Genomic DNA, 22,243 nt, shown 5'->3' on the forward strand with positions numbered 1-22,243 from the left:
AAATAAAAGCGTTGGACGCATCAAATTTCTATTTATAGTCATAAGTAAGACCAACTTAACCTTAACCAGGTTATGTTACGCCTCACGTTTTTAGAAATTTCACGCGCCCAACGCTTTTATTTAATTGTTTGATCAACGCCCTAGATTGATGAGGAGTGTGATGACTAGTACCTAGCACCTACCTAATTATTTTCTATCTTTTAGTATTATTACTAGTTAATGTAAGTATTGTTTTCAATAAAACCGTTTAACTTAAAAATTTTTTTTTTAATTATTTTATTTTTTCCCTTTTAGTATTATTATTACTTAATAAACCTATTGCTTTCAATAAAACCGTTTAACTTAAAAATTTTTTTTTCATTTATTTTATTATACTGAAATTTCATAGCAAAATTTGAACTTATGTGCTCCAAAGTATTTTGACGTCACTTCTACCGGGAAATGAATTTTTTAACGAAATTTCATTAACAAAATTTGAACTTATGTGCTCCAAAGTATTTTGACGTCATTTCTACCGGGAAATGAATTTTATACTAAAATTTTACTAACAAAATTTGGACTTATGTGCTCCAAAGTATTTTGACGTCTCTTCTAACGGGACTTGAATTTTTATACTGAAATTTCACTAGCAAAATTTGAATTTATGTGCTCCAAAATATTCTGACGTCACTTCTACGGGAAATGAATTTTTGTAATGAAATTTCACTAACAAAATTTAAACTTATGTGCTCCATAGTATTTTGACGTCTCTCCTAGCGGGGCTAGAATTTTTATACTGAAATTTCACTAGCAAAATTTGAATTTATGTGCTCCAAAATATTTTGATGTCACTTCTACCGGGAAATGTATTTTTAACTGAAATTTCACTAACAAAATTTGAACTTATGTGCTCCAATTATTTTGACGTCACTTCTACCGGGAAATGAATTTTTTACTAAAATTCCACTAACAAAATTTGAAATTATGTGCCCCAAAGTATTTTGACGTCTCTTCTAACGGGACTTAAATTTTTATACTGAAATTTCACTAGCAAAATTTGAATTTATGTGCTCCAAAGTACTCTGACGTCACTTCTACTGGGAAATGAATTTTTGTAATGAAATTTCACTAACAAAATTTGAACTTATGTGCCCCAAAGTATTTTGATGTCACTTCTACCGGACTGTATATAATATTTGTTCAAGGAGCCAAATCGGACAGACAAGTACGAGTTTTTTGAATTTCTCAATTTTCTTTTTTTTCTTTATTGATGGCGTATTTTAAAAATAATACAATGTTTTCTCGAAAAAAATACATTTTGTATGAGAAGATAGCTTAACATGTATGCATATTTGCTTCCTACGCTGTCAACTGCGTTAAGTACACTAGTTTACATTTAAATTATTTTAGTACTTACTAACAAGTGTGTTGTGCCAACTTAAATATACTGGCGCCGAATTATTTTAACATACTTATTTACTGTGTTTTTTTTTTTTTTGTATTTTACAGGCTAAAGTTATAATCTAGTAACAAGAAATGCAAATAATTGGAACATGTTTCAACATTGTCGGGCAATTTATTAAACATTCTAGCACCATAGCTACGAATTGAATTTGTGCTTCTTTGAGTACGGAAAAAACAAGTTTTTATATATAGAGTATTTCTAAAGTTATAGCTTAGATTTCCTGCGAAATTTAAGTCAAGACTATGTTTAATCAGATTGTTTTTGATTTTGAAAACAATGAGCAGTGTCTGTAGAATACTGTATTTTCTAACGTCTAACCTATTTTCATAAAGCCTGATAGTGGGAGTTATTCTAGGTAGTAACAGGATATTTTTTATTATTTTGTTTTGAAGTATTTGTAACTCATTTATTTTATTTTTTGCACATCTGCTCCAGATTGGGTTTAAATACGTTAAACGTGACATATTATACGCATCGTATAATAGCCACAATTGTTTTCTGGGTATATTATTTCTACTTCTATATATTGCGAAATTTAGCGGTATTAACTTAAGCTTCAATCTAGTTATATGCTCGTGCCAATTTAAATTCGTGTCGAACCATATTCCCAGGTATTTCAACTTGTCTACCCTCGCGATAATTTTGTTATCAAATGCGAAACCAGGAAAATCTGTAATGCTCGGTATGGGTTTGAAGTTGTTAAAAATAATGAAATGTGTCTTTTCTAAATTAATTTTGAATAAATTACAGTCAAACAATTTTTTTATCTCATTCAAATCTGTCCTAATGTTGGTGATTAATTCTTCTAACGTACTTTCAGAGTACATGAAGGTTCCATCATCAGCATAAAACTGGGGAACACCCTTTAGATTTAGTTTTAGTACATTATTAATATATATTATAAACAGAGTTGCCGCTATTTTTGATCCTTGCGGTACGCCTGTTTTAATTTCCATGGTGGAACTCGTTGTATTATTTATTTGTACCAACTGTTTTCTGTTGGTTAAAAAGGTTTCAAATATCTTCAGTTCCTTGCCTTCCAAGCCTAGTTCAGCTAACTTACGAACCATTATCTTTATATTTACTGAGTCAAAAGCTTTTGATAAATCAATTGCCAAGAGAGCCACATAATTCTTTTTATCAATATTTTCGTAGATATACTCTGTGCACGATATGCACGCTGCCATGGTGTTGGAGCATTCTACAAAGCCAAACTGGTTTTTGTCGGAACCTACCTTTAACTCATCAGGATACTGCGGCACCTGGCGTGAATTTTTTTTACTAAAGTGGTTTCTATTTCTATATGTCGAATATAATTTCCAAATATGAGCCAAATCGGACCACAAATACGATTTTTGTGAATATCTCGATCCTTGCGCTACCTAGCGGCGATTTTTTCATAGGTCGCTTTCTATTCATATATGTATTATGTGTTCCAAATATGAGCCAAATCGGACCACAAATACGATTTTTGTGAATATCTCGATCCATGCGCCACATGGCGGCGATTTTTTTCATAGGTCGCTTTCTATTCTTGTATGTATTATGTGTTCCAAATATGAGCGAAATAGGACCACAAATACAATTTTCGTGAATATCTCAATTCTTGCGCCACCTAGCGGCGATTTTTTTCATAGGTCGATTTCTATTCATGTATGCATTATGTGTTCGAAATATGAGCCAAATCGAACCACAAATACGATTTTTGTTAATATCTCAATCCTTACGCCACCTAGCGGCGATTTTTTTCATAGGTCGTTTTCTATTCATGTATGTATTATGTGTTCCAAATATTAACCAAATCGGACCACAAATACGATTTTTGTGAATTTCTCGATCCATGCGCCACCTAGCGGCGATTTTTTTCTTTCTTATTATTGCATTGTCATCGGGTTCTGAACTATATTCCTAGTTTTAGGCTTGTAGCTTATCTTGAAGATACTTAAATTTTAATTAATTACTGGCCGTGCAGCCTGTCAAGTCAACCTAAATAAAACCGTTTAAAAAGAATTAGCAGCAATTCATTGGGCCATAAATTAATTTAGACCATACGTTTATGTCAGAAAGTTCCTAATTAAAGTTAACCATCTACCTTTATTATATCTTTTTTAAATGAAAATTAACAAGAGTTAGATTAGATTTGGAAGAATATGACTTTGAAATGGAGTAAATAGCAGGAAAAAAATTACATAGCAGACGCATTATCGGAAATTTATATTAAAGACCTCAAATGACAGTGGAAACATGTAAAATATTAAAAGCTGCCACAAGATCGGAAACTAGTCAGTCGACCAATAATAATACAACAAAATAAGAAAATAAAAGTCACACTGAGAACCCTATAATATATGAAGCGCTTAATAAATATGAAGTTAGAAGACATGTTGAGCTCGTTTTCGATCCTCGGAAATTATATTTCAAAAAAAAAAAGAAAGAAAATTTGTAGCACAATAGATAAAAGCAACCAATTGTTGAGGCGAATATTGACCTAGGACAATACATTTCTTGGCTTATGGAAGAAGTCGGTAATTTAGGACTTGCAAAAATACAGTTGTCCTTAGGAGAAAATTGTTTAAAAATAATTGTACTAGAGAAGATAAATAAGAAATAGTACCTAAGTTCTCAAAAACTTAATCATTGCATTAACTCCACAGGTTATCTATGTGACACACATAGACAAAATTAAAGAAATTCTTCATTAGTATCACGACGATCCTGTTATTGGTAGCCACTAAGGAATAAACCGTACGACAAACAAGATAAAACAAAAATATTACTTGAAAAATATGAAAAATTATATAAGAAAATATTTAAAAAATTGCACCAATAGCAAAAAAAATTAAACCCCTCAAAAAACAATGGCTATAATGGAGACACCTCCGAAAGCTTTCGATATAGTACAAATCGATAAAATCCGACCAATACCAAAATCGATACATGGAAATCAGTATAAGGTTATTATTATATGCGATCTTACTAAATATTTGGTTGCAGTACCCGTTCAGAGCAAACATGCAGTAACAGTTGCCAATGCTTTATTTGAACATCTCATTCTGATTTATGGTTGTATGAAAACAATCATAACAGATATGAAAACCTAATACAAGAATAGTTTATTTAAGAAACTGTGCAAGCTCAAATTGAGCATAAAACCTCAACACCTTACCATCATCAAACTTTAGGCACTGTTGAACGCAGTCTTAGAGCATTCAATGAATATGCACGTTCCTACATATCAATTGACAAACACGATTGGGATGAATACCTTAAGTATTGTTACAATACCACACATTCAACAGTTCACGGCTACTGCCCTTTTGAGCTGGTTTTTGGAAAAACACCTGTGACTAACGAATTTTTACAAGAAAATATAGTTTGTGCAGTATATAATAATGAGGCTTATGGTAAGGAAATTAAGTATAGGTTATAACTAAGGAAGAACAAGAAATTAACTATGATGAAAATAGTCACAGTAAGAAAATAAATATAGCAGATTTAGTATTAGGTAAAGGCGAAATAGCTCATAAGTCAGATAGTAGATATAAAAGGCCATATATAGTATAAAATGATGATAGATAAAATATCTACACTTTAACTCCTTATAGAGTAGAAAATATTGATAGGATAAATAAATACACTTCAACTCCCTATAGAGTAGAAAATATTGATAGGAAAAAGAACTACACTTTAACTCCCTATAAAGTAGAAAATATTGATAAGAAAAATAGCTTTACATTAATTCCCCATTGAGTAGAAAATAGCGAAAGCACAAAAAAGAATAAGATAATAATAATCCATAAAAATAGGCTTAAACTTTGATAAAATCAAAATTACTGATAAGCAAAATAGTTGTACTCTAAGTAATAAGAAAATCGTAGTACATAAAAATAAACTTAAATGTCAAATATTATTGCTCGAAATAAAAAGAAATTTTATAAGCACTAAATAAACACTAAAATTTATATACATATAAACAACAAAAGCATGAAATCTAAAGAAAAAACATAGCTAAGGACATAAACAAATAAATTGATTTCTTTTTGGAATAAACATACAATTATGTCATAAATTGTTGGCACACACCAATTGAATAAACAAAATAACAATGTCACTGAACCATAGCAATTACTTAAACATAAACAAGTTCAAATTTGAATTATATCATAAGGTGACTGGCCATACAAAATTCCCAAGATATGGCTATTCTTTCAAACGCGAATGGTGTAGTATGTATTGAAATTCATTTACTATACTCAGCTGAGCAGAGCTCACAGAGTATATTAATTTTGTTCGCAAAACGGTACCCCGTAACGGCATAAACTAATCGAGATAGATATAGACTTCCATATATCAAAATGATCTGGGCGAAAAAAGAAAATCATTTGGCCATGTCCGTCCGTCCGTCTGTCAGTAAACACGATAACTTGAGTAAATTTTGTGGTATCTTAATGAAATTTGGTATTTAAGTTCCTGGGCACTCATCTCAGATCGCTATTTAAAATGAACGATTGGACTATAACCACACCCACTTTTGCGATATCGAACATTTCGAAAAACTGAAAATTGATTACCAAAGACGGATAAAGCGATGAAAATTGGTAGGTGGGTTGTTGACCTTATGAAGCAGAAGAGAAAATTAGTAAAATTTTGGACAATGGGCATGGCACCGCCCACATTTAAAAGGGAATTTAAAAGATTTGCGAACTTAGCCTTCCTTACTTGTTTTTATATACGTACATATATTTTAACTCGTACTATTCCATTGCACTTAGTACATTGCCTGGTAACTTGAGGCTTCTTTTATTTCAGTTTGAAACTGACTAATTGCTTATATATTGCTAAGTATATATATACTTATAAAATTTGCTGGCATGTGCATATGTCACAAATTTTTTATATTTGATATGTAAGTATTAGTGTAAATATTTATTGCAGTACATAAGAATTCTTTAGAATAAAGAGGTTACCAGTGTGGAGGGACTGGAGGAGTCAAACGGCTTCCTAACAAGGACCCTTATGACTACGTATAAAAGAGCTAAGAAGATTCAGAGGAAAAGCAAAGCCCCCATGGTGGGGAAATGAGCTGAGTTTTCTAAGAAGAGAGAAGGGACGAGTATGGGGATCTATTGAGGATATACAAGCGTGAAATTTCCAGAGCAAAGAAAATCACAAGGAAAAGTGAGGATTCCCTTGCGGTGCTTTTCGATACACATGTCCCATACGAATTGGCGGTGAAGACGTTCTCTAGGTTTAAATCGCCGAATCCAGAAGGTGTATACCCGGCCACGCTACAAGTTTCAAGTAGAGCGGTCGTGGAATGGCCTAAAATAATATTCGATGGGTGCATAAGTCTGAATCATGTACCGCACTCTAGGAGAAGTGTTCGTGTAGCTTTCCTACCAAAGGGGGGAAGATCGGTCGCATGTATCCAAAAGACTACACGCCCGTTAAATTAACATCATTTCTGCTCAAAACTTTTGAGAGGCTGATAGATGTGTACATAAAGTCAAATGTGGATGAACAGCTGCTCTCCACAGGGTGCTATCAACTCTGCTATAGACGGTGGTCATCAACCAACTGCTCAGGCGGTCCGATAAGGGACCCGTAAAACTTACGGCTTACGCAGATGACACTACAATTGTCATAAGAGGAAAGTGTCTTCCAACGATTAGCTCTATGATGGATCGGGCGCTTCGGGATATGCAAAACTGGGAATCTAATGTCGGTTTTACAGCCAACGCAGAGGAGACGGATATGGTATTGCTTAGTAAGAGGTACAAGGTCCCAAATTTGAGGAGGGGTGACCATACAGGAGAAACGGCACGAAATATATAGGAATCGTCCTAGACAGTAAGGTGTCATGTAAGCTTAACGTGGATGAGGGTGAAGAAGGCATCGACGGCAAAAAATGCTGGTACTTATCACCTGCTCTTTCTCATTGGGTATTTTCAGCGAGTGTAAACTCTATCCTATGCTGTGAAGTTCCTGGTTGATGGAAAGCCACACAAAAAATAACATACCTCAAAAAATTAGAGGGGGTATTCAGGCTATCAATGCTTAGCATTACGGGAGCCCTGGAAACAACCCCGACAGCTACAATGTATGCCATTCTGCACATTCCCCTGTAGACCTGGTAGCAAAGAACATAGCGTTAACAACTGCAACAGATTCAGTGCCTCAGGGCAGCTTGAGCGCAGACCATACGGCCATAGTAGTATAGCGTCATCAGTTACAGACTACCTGATTCTCTACCTGTGCTTCGAGGGTTTAAGAGGCCCACCACCACCACACTATACCTTTTACAGTTTAAATTCTGGAAATTACAATTCATGTTCAGAATTTCCAATTTAAATTGGTTTTGGCCTATATCTCAAGACCCTAGTCACCCAGGGGTATAAAGATTACTCTGTACTAAAGCACACATCAGCAGCTTCAATTTGATAACCATAATATAAAACCACATCCGTGTGTTACCCTGGTCCACGTTTTGGCCTATATTTCGAGACCATTGTCACCAATAGGTATGAAAACTTCCCTCTACTAAAGCTCTCATCAACAGCTTTCATTTGTTATCCATATTCTATAAACAGTTTCTAGGAGCACCCGCGTCCACATTTTGGCCTATATCTCTAGACTCTAGTCACAAATACATAGGTATGAAAATTATCATGTACTAAAGCACTCATCAACAACTTTCATTTGTTATCCATGTTGTATTACCACTTTCTAGGGGTACACGGGTCCACGTTTTGGCCTCAATCTCGAAACCCTAGTCACCAATGGGTATGAAAACTACCCTTTACTAAAGCACTCATCAAAAACTTTCATTTGTTATCCATGTTGTATTACCACTTTCTAGGTGTACCCGGGTCCACGTTTTGGCCTCAATCTCGAGACCCTAGTCACCAATAGGTATGAAAACTACCCTTTACTAAAGCACTCGTCAACAGCTTTCATTTGATATCCATATTGTATAAACTCTGTCTAGGGGTACACGGGCAGACGTTTTGGCCTAGTCACCCAGGGGTATAAAGATTACTCTGTTTTAAAGCACATATCAAGAGCTTCAATTTGATACCCATAATGTAAGAACACATTCTAGTGTTAGCCTGATCCACGTTTTGGCCTATATATCGAGACCCTAGTCCCCCAGGGGTATAAAGATTACTCTGTTTTAAAGCACATATCAACAGCTTCAATTTGATAACCATAATATAAAACCACATCCTTGTGTTACCCTGGTCCACGTTTTGGCCTCTATTTCGAGACCATTGTCACCAATAGGTATGAAAACTTCCCTGTACTAAAGCTCTCATCAACAGCTTTCATTTGTTATCCATATTCTATAAACAGTTTCTAGGAGCACCCGCGTCCACATTTTGGCCTATATCTCTGGACTCTAGTCACAAATACATAGGTATGAAAATTATCATGTACTAAAGCACTCATCAACAACTTTCATTTGTTATCCATGTTGTATTACCACTTTCTAGGGGTACCCGGGTCCACGTTTTGGCCTCAATCTCGAGACCCTAGTCACCAATAGGTATGAAAACTACCCTTTACTAAAGCACTCATCAACAGCTTTCATTTGATATCCATATTGTATAAACTCCGTCTAGGGGTACACGGGCAGACGTTTTGGCCTAGTCACCCAGGGGTATAAAGATTACTCTGTTTTAAAGCACATATCAACAGCTTCAATTTGATACCCATAATGTAAGAACACATTCTAGTGTTAGCCTGATCCACATTTTGGCCTATATATCGAGACCCTAGTCCCCCAGGGGTATAAAGATTACTCTGTTTTAAAGCACATATCAACAGCTTCAATTTGATACCCATAATGTAAGAACACATTCTAGTGTTAGCCTGATCCAAGTTTTGGCCTATATTTCGAGACCCTAGTCACAAATACATAAGTATGAAAATTATCATGTACTAAAGCACTCATCAACAACTTTCATTTGTTATCCATGTTGTATAACCACTTTCTAGGGGTACCCGGGTCCACGTTTTGCCTCAATCTCGAGACCCTAGTCACCAATAGGTATGAAAACTACCCTTTACTAAAGCACTCATCAACAGCTTTCATTTGATATCCATATTGTATAAACTCTGTCTAGGGGTACACGGGCAGACGTTTTGGCCTAGTCACCCAGGGGTATAAAGATTACTCTGTTTTAAAGCACATATCAACAGCTTCAATTTGATACCCATAATGTAAGAACACATTCTAGTGTTAGCCTGATCCACGTTTTGGCCTATATATCTAGACCCTAGTCCCCCAGGGGTATAAAGATAATCTGTTTTAAAGCTCATATCAACAGCTTCAATTTGATACCCATAATGTAAGAACACATTCTAGTGTTAGCCTGATCCAAGTTTTGGCCTATATTTCGAGACCCTAGACACAAATACATAAGTATGAAAATGATCATGTACTAAAGCACTCATCAACAACTTTCATTTGTTATCCATGTTGTATAACCTCTTTCTAGGGGTACCCGGGTCCACGTTTTGGCCTCAATCTCGAGACCCTAGTCACCAATAGGTATGAAAACTACCCTGTATTAAACCACTAATCAACAGCTTTCATTTGTTATCCATATTCTATAAACACATTCTAAGGGTACCCGCCTCCACGTTTTGGCCTATATATCGAGACCCTAGTCACCCACGGGTACGAAAAATACCCCGTATCAAAGTAATCATAAACAGCTTCCATTTGATACCCATATTGGAAAAAAATATCCCAGGATTACGCAAGTCCACGTTTTGATCTCAAGACCCTAACCAGAACGGGACAAAAAGTATCCTATATCTGTCTCCTGGTAGTAAGCTACCTCTCCACTAATTTTCAGCCAAATCTGTTCATCTGTTCTTGAGTTATAAATAGTGTAACCAATACCACTTTCTTTTATATATATACATCACATCATAAAAAAAAAAAATAAATCATCACATTAGAAACTTCCAAAATAACAGCATTTCTCCACTTTTTAGTGGATGTTATTATACATATAAACCTAACTCTTCAATCACTCTATCTACTAAAATAAATAATAGTGTAAAAAAACAAAAAAAACACGCTTTTATAGCAAACCGAACTAAAAAATAGAAAATAATTTTCAATTAAAAAGAGTTTATATAACAGTAGTAGAAGGTCAAACCATCGTTTATAGTTAATCACCTCAAAATAAAATTACAATAAAAATTAAGTTATTAGCAGAACAATTTAATTCAGAGTAAAAAGCGTGGGGTGCATTTGACTACATTTCATATCTTTCCTCTCAGATAGTTGCCAATAGAATAATTGTAACATTCAATATCAAGCACCCAACGCTTTTTACTGTGAATTAAATTATTCTGTTAATAACTTAAATTTTATTATAATTTTATTTTGAGGTGATTAACTATAAACGATTGTTTGACCTTCTACTACTGTTATATAAATTCTTTTTAATTGAAAATTATTTTCTATTTTTTATTTCGGTTTGCTATAAAAGCGTGTTTTTTTAGTTTTTTTAAACTATTATCTATTTTTAATTTTTTAGTTCAAGTAATTTTAAAAGTTTTAGTCGAGAGTGATGAAACCCCGAAAGGACAGCGGTCCATGGATGAATACAACCCCACGGCACCGAAAAGGACCAAGACGCAGGGAGGCTGGACGCGGTCTTTCGCCGAAATTGCCAAGGGTCGGCAGATCATTGGCATTATAGACGAGAGCAGCGAAGATGGCAGGATACCGAAACAACAGTGGAAGTGGATCGAGGCCGCGCTCGCTACGGTGGCCGTTAAGAATAAAAAGACAACCCTGGTCCACCGCCATCTTACACCGATGCAGGGTGGTTCCAGGGCAACGTCAAACTAATTTTCTGTGGCGACGCCGGGACGGTCAACATCTATAGGGCTGCCGTCACGCTGATAGGGGTGGTATATCCGGGCGCGCGCCTCAAGGTAGTGGAGGCGCGTGATATCCCCTCACGACCAAGGGCTAGAGCCTGGGTTCCAGTGACGCCAACGGACCCAGCTGACATCCTGGACCTGCTCCAGGAGTACAACCCGCCACAGGTTTGGAAGTCAACCCGGATAAAACCGAGCTTGTTCTCTTCACGAGGAGGTACAAAGTACCAAATCTTACATCGCCAAGAACTGGGGGTAAGTTCTTAGCGTTTAGCGATCAAGTCAAATATTTGGGAGTCATTCTGGACAGGAAGCTATTATGGAGTGACCATATAGTGGAGCAATCCAAGAAGGCAGCAGCAGAGCTGTTCACCTGCAAGAGGGCAATTTGCACCTCCTGGGGATTCTCCCCTTAGGTGACCTACTGTATTTACACAGCAATCGTGCGCCCGATTCTTCTTTATGGTGCCTTGGTCTGGTAGCGTGCACTAGCTAAAAGTACCTATCTTAAAATGCTTCAAAAGGTGCAACGGAGTTCGGAGCTCTGCATTACCGCGGCTCTCGGCTCCACTCCAGATTCCGTTACATACATACATGGATACATAGATACATAGATAGATACAGGCCAAGCTAATAAAAGCGTGTTAAAAAGGGCTCCAATATGCTCTTTCGTAGATGTGCCATGCATCCACTTCTATCATTAATAAAGGAATGCGTTTTTCGCATTATGTGCAAGGTTTCAAATTTATGGCCAATTTGGGGTGATCACAAGTTCAATTGACCTTATGTCCGTTAACCTTATGTGACCCCACCATCACATTATTGCATTGTCATCGAGCCTTGATACGTGTGCAAAATTTCAATCAAAACTTATGGCCATTCAAAGTGGTAGTAAGGCCAATTGACCTTATGGCCGTTGACCTTATGTCACCACACCATCACATTAATGCATGTTCGTCGAGCCTTGATACGTTTGCAAAGTTTTAATCAAACTTATGATCATTCAAAGTGGTAATAAGGCCAATTGACCTTATGGCCGTTGACCTTATGTCACCACACCATCACAATAATGCATTTTCATCGAGCCGTGATACGGGCGCAAAGTTTCTATCAAACTTATGGCCATTCAAAGTGGTAGTAAGGCCAATTGACAATATGGCAGTTGACCTTATGTCACCACACCATCACTTTAATGCATTTTCATCGGTCTTTGATACGTATGAAAAGTTTCAAATTAATCAGACTTCTATAAACCGGTGAAAATTATGCTTAAAGATTCCGTTACATAGATACAGGCCAAGCTAATAAAAGAGTGTTAAAAAAGGGCTCCAGTATGCTCTTTCGTAGATGTGCCATGCATCCACTTCTATCTTTAATAAAGGAATGCGTTTTTCGCATTATGTGCAAGGTTTCAAATCTATGGCCATTTGGGGTGGTCATCACTTCAATTGACCTTATGTCCCTGAACTTTATGTCACCCCACCATCACATTATTGTATTGTCATCGAACCTTGACACGCGTGCGAAGTTTCAATCAAACTTATGGCCATTCAAAGTGGTAATAAGACCAATTGACCTTATGGCCGTTGACCTTATGTCACCACACCATCACACTAATGCATTGTCGTCGAGCCTTAATATGTGTGCAAAGTTTCAATCAAACTTATGGCCATTCAAAGTGGTAATAAGGCCAATTGACCTTATGACCGTTGACGTTATGTCACCACACCATCACATTATTGCATTGTCATCGAGCCGTGATACGTGTGCAAAGTTTCGATCAAACTTATGGCCATTCAAAGTGGTAATAAGGCCAACTAACATTATGGCCGTTGACCTTATGTCACCACACCATCACATTAATGCTTTACCATCGAGTCTTGATACGTGTGCAAAGTTTTAATCAAACGTATGGCCATTCAAAGTGGTAATAGGGCCAATTGGCCTCATGGCCGTTGACCTTATGTCACCACACCATCACATTAATGCATTGTCAGCGGTCCTTGATACGTATGCAAAGTTTCAAATTAATCAGGCTCTAGAAGCCAGTGAAAATTAAGCTCAAAGATTCCGTTACATACAGGCCAAGCTAATAAAAGCGTGTTAAAAAAGCGCATCAAAATCCGTTGCGTAGTTTTAATGGTTTGATCATTCAAAGGGATATAGGGACAGAAAAAGCGACTCTGTTTTATACTACGTATAAAATAAAACTTTTGTTTAAGAATTTTAAGGAAATGTTCAATATTTTTAACGAAAGAGTATTTTTCGAGAGATGTATGCATTCTTAACCATTTATTATTATTTGTGTATGTACATACATATGTATGTCAAGCTGATATGAGAACACATATATACCTATACATATACGGCCGAAGTTAAATAACGCATCGAATGCTATGTGTATATACGTATGTGTCGCTTCATGTCTCACTCAAAAGTAATTTGCTCGCACAGTTGACACCGAACAATCACACACACGAATTTTTTGGTAAAAATGTTACTTTTGTTTAAACAATTTGGCTGATATAAGAAGAGAATCAAGTATTTTTTTTGATGCAGAACGAAGGTAAATATTTCAAAGTTTTACTGAAAAGTAGAATTTTTTAAATCCATCCTTCCGTTTATGAGTTATAGCTGTGTAAACAAAAATTTTATGATTTTTTACCACATTTTGGCAATTTTCCACGCCCCTATAATATATATCTTCAAATTATATTAACTGTACCATCTCACGTAGCTAAGCTTTCAAATGCAAAAAACCGTTTTAAAATCGGAGCATTCTGTGTGAAGTTATGTGCATACATGGCATTTAGCGACTTTATTTTATAAGATTTATAGAAGATAGATATTTTGACTCGTACTATTCCATTGCACTCAGTACATTGCCTGGTAACTTGAGGCTTCTTTTATTTCAGTTTGAAACTAATTGCTTATATATTGCTAAGTATATATACACTTATACAATTTGCTGACATGTGCATATGTCACACATTTTTTACATTTGGTATGTAAGTATTGGTGTAAATATTTATTGCAGTATATAAGAATTCTTTAGAATAAAGAGGTTGCCAGTGTGGAGGGACTGGAGGAGTCAAATGCCTTCCTAACAAGGACCCTTATGACTGCGTATAACAGAGCTTTCCCTCTAAGAAGATTCTGAGGAAAAGCAAAGCCCCCATGGTGGGGAAATGAGCTGAGTCTTCTAAGAAGAGAGAAGGGACGAGTATGGGGATCTATTGAGGATATACAAGCGTGAAATTTCCAGAGCGAAGAAAATCACAAGGAAAAGTGAGGATTTCCTTGCGGTGCTTTTCGATACATGTTTCCCATACGAATTGGCGGTGAAGACGTTCTCTAGGTTTAAATCGCCGAATCCAGAAGGTATATACCCGGCCATGCTACAAGTTTCAAGTAGAGCGGTCGTGGAATGGCCTAAAATAATATTCGATGGGTGCATAAGACTGAATCATGTACCGCACTCTAGGAGAAGTGCTCATGTAGCTTTCCTACCAAAGGGGGGAAAATCGGTCGCATGTATCCAAAAGACTACACGCCCGTTAAGTTAACATCATTTCGGTTCAAAGCTTTTGAGAGGCTGATAGATGTGTACATAAAGTCCAACGTGGATGAACAGCTGCTCTCCACAGGGTGCTATCAACTCTGCTATAGACGGTGGTCATCAACCAACTGCTCAGGCGGTCCGATAAGGGACCCGTAAAACTTACGGCTTACGCAGATGACACTACAATTGTCATAAGTGGAAAGTGTCTTCCAACGATAAGCTCTTTGATGGATCGGGCGCTTCGGGATATGCAAAACTGGGAATCTAATGTCGGTTTGACAGCCAATGCAGAGGAGACGGATATGGTCTTGCTTAGAGGTACAAGGTCCCAAATTTGAGGAAGGGTGACCATACAGGAGAAACGACACGAAATATTTTGGAATCGTCCTAGACAGTAAGGTGTCGTGTAAGCTCAACGTGGATGAGGGTGAAGAAGGCATCGACGGCACTTTATGCATGTAACAAAAATGCTGGTACTTATCACCTTCTCTTTCTCATTGGGTATTTACAGCGAGTGTAGACTCTATCATATGCTATGAAGTTCGTGTTTGGTGGAAAGCCACACAAAAAACAACATACCTCAAAAAATTAGTGGGGGTATTCAGGCTATCAATACTTAGCATTACGGGAGCCCTGAAAACAACCCCGACGGCTGCAATGTATGCCATTCTGCACATTCCACCTGTAAACCTGGTAGCGAAGAACATAGCGTTAACATCTGCAACGGTTTCAGTGCCTCAGGGCAGCTTGAGTGCAGACCATACGGCCATAGTAGTATAGCGTCATCAATTACAGACTACCTGATTCCTTACCTGTGCTTCGAGGGGTTAAGAGCCCCACCACCACCACACTACACCTTTTACAGTTTAAATTCAGAAAATTACAATTCAAGTTCAGAAAATTACAATTCATGTTTAGAATTTCTAATTTAAATTCGGAAATTTAAAATTCAAGTTCAGAAATTTACAATTCAAGTTCATAGCTTCCAATTCAAGCTCAGAAAATTACAATTCAAGTTCAGAAATTCCATTTTAATTTCAGAAATTTAAAATTCATATTCAGAAAGTTACAATTCAAGTTCAGAAGTTCCAATTTAAGTTCAGAAAATTACAATTCAAGTTCAGAAAAATATATTTCAATTTCATAAAATTACAATTCAAGCTCAGAAAATTACGATTCAAGTTAAGAAAATTTCAATTCAAGTTCAGAAAGTTTGTCAGGATTTTTTTCTTTCATGCAATTGCAATTAAAGTATGTAACATGGTAAATGTTAGCGCTAATAATTCTTTTTAACTCACTTAAATCAATTTTGCTCACTTGAAGGAGTTAGCGAAAAAAACCGTTACCTCTCTTTTCTCTCCTCCTCTCATAAGAGGTCAGTTACAAGGATATCCAGCTATATTCTACATAAAGGTCATAAGCACATTGATCTGCATTGAGTATGACAGCAGTGATGACGAAATCAACGCAGTGTCCACAATCCCGCAAGTAACGTATAAGTACTGTGTGCACAGATCAAGACTTCCTCCACCTGCCTCTCGCAACTCGGTGGAGGTCTCCCCCTTCCACTGCTTCCAAACTGCGGTGTCGGCTGAAGTATTTTCATGGCCGGAGCGTCCTCTTGCACTTGTTGCAAAGAGTTATCCTCCGTTTGAATTCTTAGCTCGGGATGTATACGCTTTGGAGAAAATTTGGGATACAGTATATCCAAGCCATCATTGTCAACGAAGCATCAACACTTCCGCAAATAACATATCAGTATTGCATTACGTATTATGAATTGGAATAACTTTTGAAAAATAACACCGCACTTATAATTTTGTGAACTTGAAATGCAATTTTCTGAACTTGAATTGTAATTTTTTGAACTTAAAATGAAAATTCTCAACTTGAATTGTAATTTTCTGAACTTGAATTGTAATTTTCTAAACTTGAATTGTAATTTGCTGAACTTGAAATAAAAATTCTGAACTTAAATTGTAATTTTCTGAACTTGAATTGCAATTTTCTGAACTTGAGTTGTAAATTTCTGAACTTAAACTTGAAAAGGTGTATAGGTGGATGATTGGCGCAAGGATGCTCAAATGGCGGACGAGGCGATACACGAGTACACAGAGAGTTCCAAAGTAGTGGAGGGTATACTGTGCTGATCCGAAAATAAACAGATCCTACAAGCTGCCAGATCACTGTAGCGTTTTCCAAGCCGAAGTATTAGCCGTAACCAAAGCAGTAGAAACACTGGAAGAAAATAGGTCAAACTGTAGCCGTGTTAACTTTTGTATTAACTATCAAGCAGCAATATCTCGCATGGCACAGCATCTAAAACTGTGTTAGAGTGCAAGCAATCCCTTGACAGAATCGGGACGGGGAAAAGCATACATCTATATTGGGTCCCAGGGCATATAGGAATAAGTAGATGGGAATGAAAAAGCGGATGAACTACCTAAAAAGAGCGCACCCATTGTTGTTTGCTCCGTAGACGTCCCAATTAGATTGGGCTAGATTAAGGTAATGCTAGAGATGCACATGATCGACCAAGCGGGAAGGCGTGGGTCCTAGCTGTAAATTCTCGAATAAATTGTCGAAAATTACTACACAGATTAAAAAAATTGCTTCTATCATTAAAAAGAGAGGACCGTAGACTCATGACGGGTATTCTAACAGTATACTGCCTTCTGGACTCACATGCCTTTAAATTATTAGGGAGTAATCCTTAGTTCCATAGGTGGACGCCGTTTCGAGATATCGCCATAAAGGTGGGCCAGGGGTGACCCTAGAATTTGTTTGTACAATATGGGCATCAAACGAATGGTGTTAATGAGTATCTTAAAAGGGAGTGGGCCTTAGTTCTATAGGTGGATGCCGGTTCGAAATATCGCCATAAAAGTGGACCAGGGGTGACTCTAGAATGTGTTTGTACGATATGGGTATCAAATTAAAGGTATTAATGAGGGTTTTAAAAGGGAGCGGTAGTTGTTGAATGCATATGTACGATATGGGTATCAAATGAAAGGTGTTAATGAGTTTTTTTAAAAGGGAGTAATCCTTAGTTCCATAGGTGGACGCCGCTTCGAGATATCGCCTTAAAGGTGGCCAGGGGTGACCCTAGAATTTGTTTCTACAATGTGAGCATCAAACGAAAGGTGTTAATGAGTATTTTAAAAGGGAGTGGGCCTTAGTTCTATGGGTGGACGCCGTTTCGAAATATCGCCACAAAGGTGGACCAGGGGTGACTCTAGAATGTGTTTGTACGACATGGGTATCAAATTAAAGGTATTAATGACGGTTTTAAAAGGGAGTGGTGGTTGATGTATAGGTGGTCGCATTTTCGTGATATCGCCATAAAGGTGGACCAGGGGTGACCCTAGAATTTGTTTGTACAATACGTGTATCAAAAGAAAGGTGTTAATAAGTATTTTAAAAGGGAGTAATCCTTAGTTCCATAGGTGGACGCCGTTTCCAGATATCGCCTTAAAGGTGGAGCAGGGGTGACCCCAGAATTTGTTTGTACAATATGGGTATCAAAAGAAAGGTGTTAATGAGTTTTTTAAAAGGGAGTAATCCTTAGTTCCATAGGTGGACGCCGTTTCGGGATATCGCCATAAAGGTGGGCCAGGGGTGACTCTAGAATTCGTTTGTGCATTATGGGTATCAAACAAAAGGAGTTAATGATTATTTTAAAAGGGAGTGGGCCTTAGTTCTATAGGTGGACGCCTTTTCGAGGTATCGCAATAAAGGTGGACCAGGGGTGACTCTAGACTTTGTTTGTGCGATATGGGTATCAAATGAAAGGTGTTAATGAGTATTTTTAAAAGGGAGTGGGCCTTCGTTCTATAGGTGTTCGCCTTTTCGAGATATCGCCATAAAGGTGGACCAGGGGTGACTTTAGAATATGTTTGTACGATATGGGTATCAAATGAAAGGTGTTAATGAGTATTTTAAAAGGGCGTGGGGCTTAGTTCTATAGGTGGACGCCTTTTCGAGATATCGCCATAAGGGTGGACCAGGGGTGACTCTAGAATGAGTTTGTACGATATGGGTATCAAATTAAAGGTATTAATGAGAGTTTTAAAAGGGAGTGGTGGTAGTTGTATATGTGAAGGCGTTTTCCAGATATCGACCAAAATGTGGACCAGGGTGACCCAGAACATTATCTGTTGGATACCGCTAATTTATTTATATATGTTATACCTGCCAAGATTTTAAGGGTTTTTTATTTCGCCCTGCAGAACTTTTTCATTTTCTTCTACTTAATATGGTAGGTGTCACAACCATTTTATAAAGTTTTTCTAAAGTTATATTTCGCGTCAATAAAACAAGCCAATTAATTACCTTACCATGTTTCATCCCTTTTTTCGTATTTGGTATAGAATTATGGCATTTTTTTCATTTTTCGTAATTTTCGATATCGAAAAAGTGGGCGTGGTCATAGTCGGATTTCGTTCATTTTTCATACCAAGATAAAGTGAGTTCAAGTAAGCACGTGAACTAAGTTCATTAAAGATATGTCGATTTTTGCTGAAGTTATCGTGTTAACGGCCATGCGGAAGGACAGACGGACGACTGTGTATAAAAACTGGGCGTGGCATCAACCGATTCCGCCCCTTTTCACAGAAAACAGTTAACGTCATAAAATCTATGCCCCTACCAAATTTCAAAAGGATTGGTTAATTTTTGTTCGACTTATGGCGTTAAAAGTATCCTAGACAAATTAAATGAAAAAGGGCGGAGCCACGCCCATTTTGAAATTTTCTTTTATTTTTGTATTTTGTTGCACCACATTATTACTGGAGTTGAATGTTGACATAATTTACTTATACTGTAAAGATATTAAATTTTTTGTTAAAATTTTACTTTAAAAAAAATTTTTTTTTTAAAGTGGGCGTGGTCCTTCTCCGATTTTGCTAATTTTTATTAAGCGTACATATAGTAATAGGAGTAACGTTCCTGCCAAATTTCATTACGATATCTTCAACGACTGCCAAATTACAGCTTGCAAAAGTTTTAAATTACCTTCTTTTAAAAGTGGGCGGTGCCACGCCCATTGTCCAAAATTTTACCAATTTTCTATTTTTCGTCATAAGTTCAACTCATCTACCAAGTTTCGTCGCTTTATATGTCTTTTGTAATGAATTATCGCACTTTTTCGGTTTTTCGAAATATTCGATATCGAAAAAGTGGGCGTGGTTATAGTCCGATTTCTTTCATTTTAAATAGCGATCTGAGATGAGTGCTCAGGAACCTACATTCCAAATTTCATCAAGATACCTCAAAATTTACTCAAGTTATCGTGTTAACGGACCGACGGACGGACGGACGGACCGACGGACATGGCTCAATCAAATTTTTTTTCGATCCTGATTATTTTGTTATATGGAAGTCTATATCTATCTCGATTCCTTTATATATGTACAACCAACCGTTATCCAATCAAACTTAATATACTCTGTGAGCTCTGCTCAACTGAGTATAATAACGTAAAATTGATCCTGCGGAACGTTTTTGCTTTTGTGTTGGTGTCACTTCAGTAAACATATGGTTATGGGCTTTATCCGGAAATGGTCACAAGGTCAAACGGAAATTTCCTAAATGGTCATTATACCAAATTTTTAAAGGCCACGTTGAAGTGTTGATAAGTTTAACTGACCTTATCCCCGTTGACCTTTTGTCACATTAAATTATTGCATTGGCATCGGTTCTTGATACGTTTGGAAACTTTCAATTCAACTTGTGGCCATTCTAAATAAGGTCAACTGACCTTATGTCCTTTATCTATGTCACATGCCAATAAATTATTGCATTGTCAGCGGTCTTTGTTACGTGCGCAAAGCTTTAATTGGCTTTAGGGCCATATCATATGGTCATAAGCTAAATTTACCTTATGTCTGTTGATTAATCAAACTTCTGGAATTTGGTGAAAATTATGATCAAAGATTCCGTTATACACATACATACATACATACGTACATACATACATACAACCCAAGCTAATAGAAGGTAGGTAAAAGAGACTATCGATTTGATCGGTGGTAGCCTTTAGTGATTTTTTTGGATTGCGGATGTAAAAAAATGGCATTGCGATAACTCATCCCCACATGTTTTTTGCTATAACTTTCATTCAAAAAAATGGTCAACATAATACTAGTATAAGTATTAGGCCGGGTCGATTTGTGGGGAAGCAAAAAATCGCCATTGCTCTGTGAAAATCATATTCTAGGGATCAAAATAAGAAACTTTTCCGAAGGAACCATACCTCTAAAATGAATTCTGATGTCCCCCCCCCCCCCCCCTTTGGGTCGTAGGGGCAAATTTTGAAAAATCCCACTTTGAAATGCCTATGTTTTTTCTTCTTCGAGTTTATTTTTCTCTTTAGAAATTTATTTAGTCAGAACATATGTAAATGAAAAAATGAATTTAACTTAGTAATAGAAAAGAAATTAAAAAAAATTATTAGAAATTAGCGTTTTTACAACCCCCTTTTAAAACCAAGGCATCACTGTGATGCATTTGCATGTCGTAAACATAGTTGTGTGGGTTTTTTATTCAACCGTTTTAAAAAATGAAGGTATCCCTGTGACACAACTGCAGATCGTAAAATTGCTTGTGTTGTTTTTTTAAGACACCACAAGACACAGCAGGTAGAATTGAAATTGCCCCTACCCAAAAGTTCGATCCAAAGGGGGGGGGGGGGACATCAGAATTCGTTTTAGAGGTATGGTTCCTTCGGAAAAGTTTCTTATTTTGATCCCTAGAATACGATTCTTAAATCGACCCGCCCTAATAAGTATACTATGCGTCGGACTCGGAAACCAAAATTAGTAGAAAATGAACGAGGTCCATAACAGAACGACAGGTGAACCCAATTAGAGAGGAATAGCATAGAAGGGTACAGACCAGTGGGACAAAAAGAGCCCACAGCCGAAAGGCGGTAAAAGTAGGCCGAATGAAGTTCAAGAGTTCTGCTGACTCATATAACTTGCCTTCTCACTCACTCAATTTACTAACTTCGTTTTAACTTTACGCGCAGCTTTTCGTTTAAAATGAAAAAATGAGTCAACTCTGTCGCTCAACAAGTCAAAATGGCGTAGCTGTTGGGCGCGGGTTGGAATGCAGTCCACTCACATTTGTTTTGTTTTTATTTCTTAAAAAAAATTTTTTTAATTCATTTCAACATCAGCGTTAACAACACACATTGAAACGGTGATAAATTTTAATTCTCAAGAGGACAACGATAAAAGCTAATTTTGCACTATCGAATTTGTGAATAAAAAAGGTGATAAAATTATCGTTTAGCTAAATTAGTGGCATCAAACTTCGTTAAACAAGTTAGT

The 22,243-nt window shown here is 36.8% G+C and overlaps 1 protein-coding gene across 1 annotated transcript in view; it reads left to right on the forward strand.

Annotated features, from left to right (window-relative positions):
• The window catches only part of ey (eyeless), a 2,912,801-nt gene extending 2,910,947 nt beyond the window's left edge, over positions 1 to 1,854 (forward strand). The window contains exon 11 of the mRNA XM_067758165.1: positions 1,489 to 1,854. Within this exon, the coding sequence (XP_067614266.1) occupies positions 1,489 to 1,493 (5 nt within the window). The 3' untranslated portion in view covers positions 1,494 to 1,854. The remainder of the gene's footprint in view (positions 1 to 1,488) is intronic.
• The last annotated feature ends 20,389 nt before the right edge of the window (positions 1,855 to 22,243 follow it).

The sequence above is a fragment of the Eurosta solidaginis genome, chromosome X (genome assembly GCF_040869045.1).
Source record: "Eurosta solidaginis isolate ZX-2024a chromosome X, ASM4086904v1, whole genome shotgun sequence".
In the NCBI taxonomy this organism is placed as follows: Eukaryota; Metazoa; Arthropoda; class Insecta; order Diptera; family Tephritidae; genus Eurosta; species Eurosta solidaginis.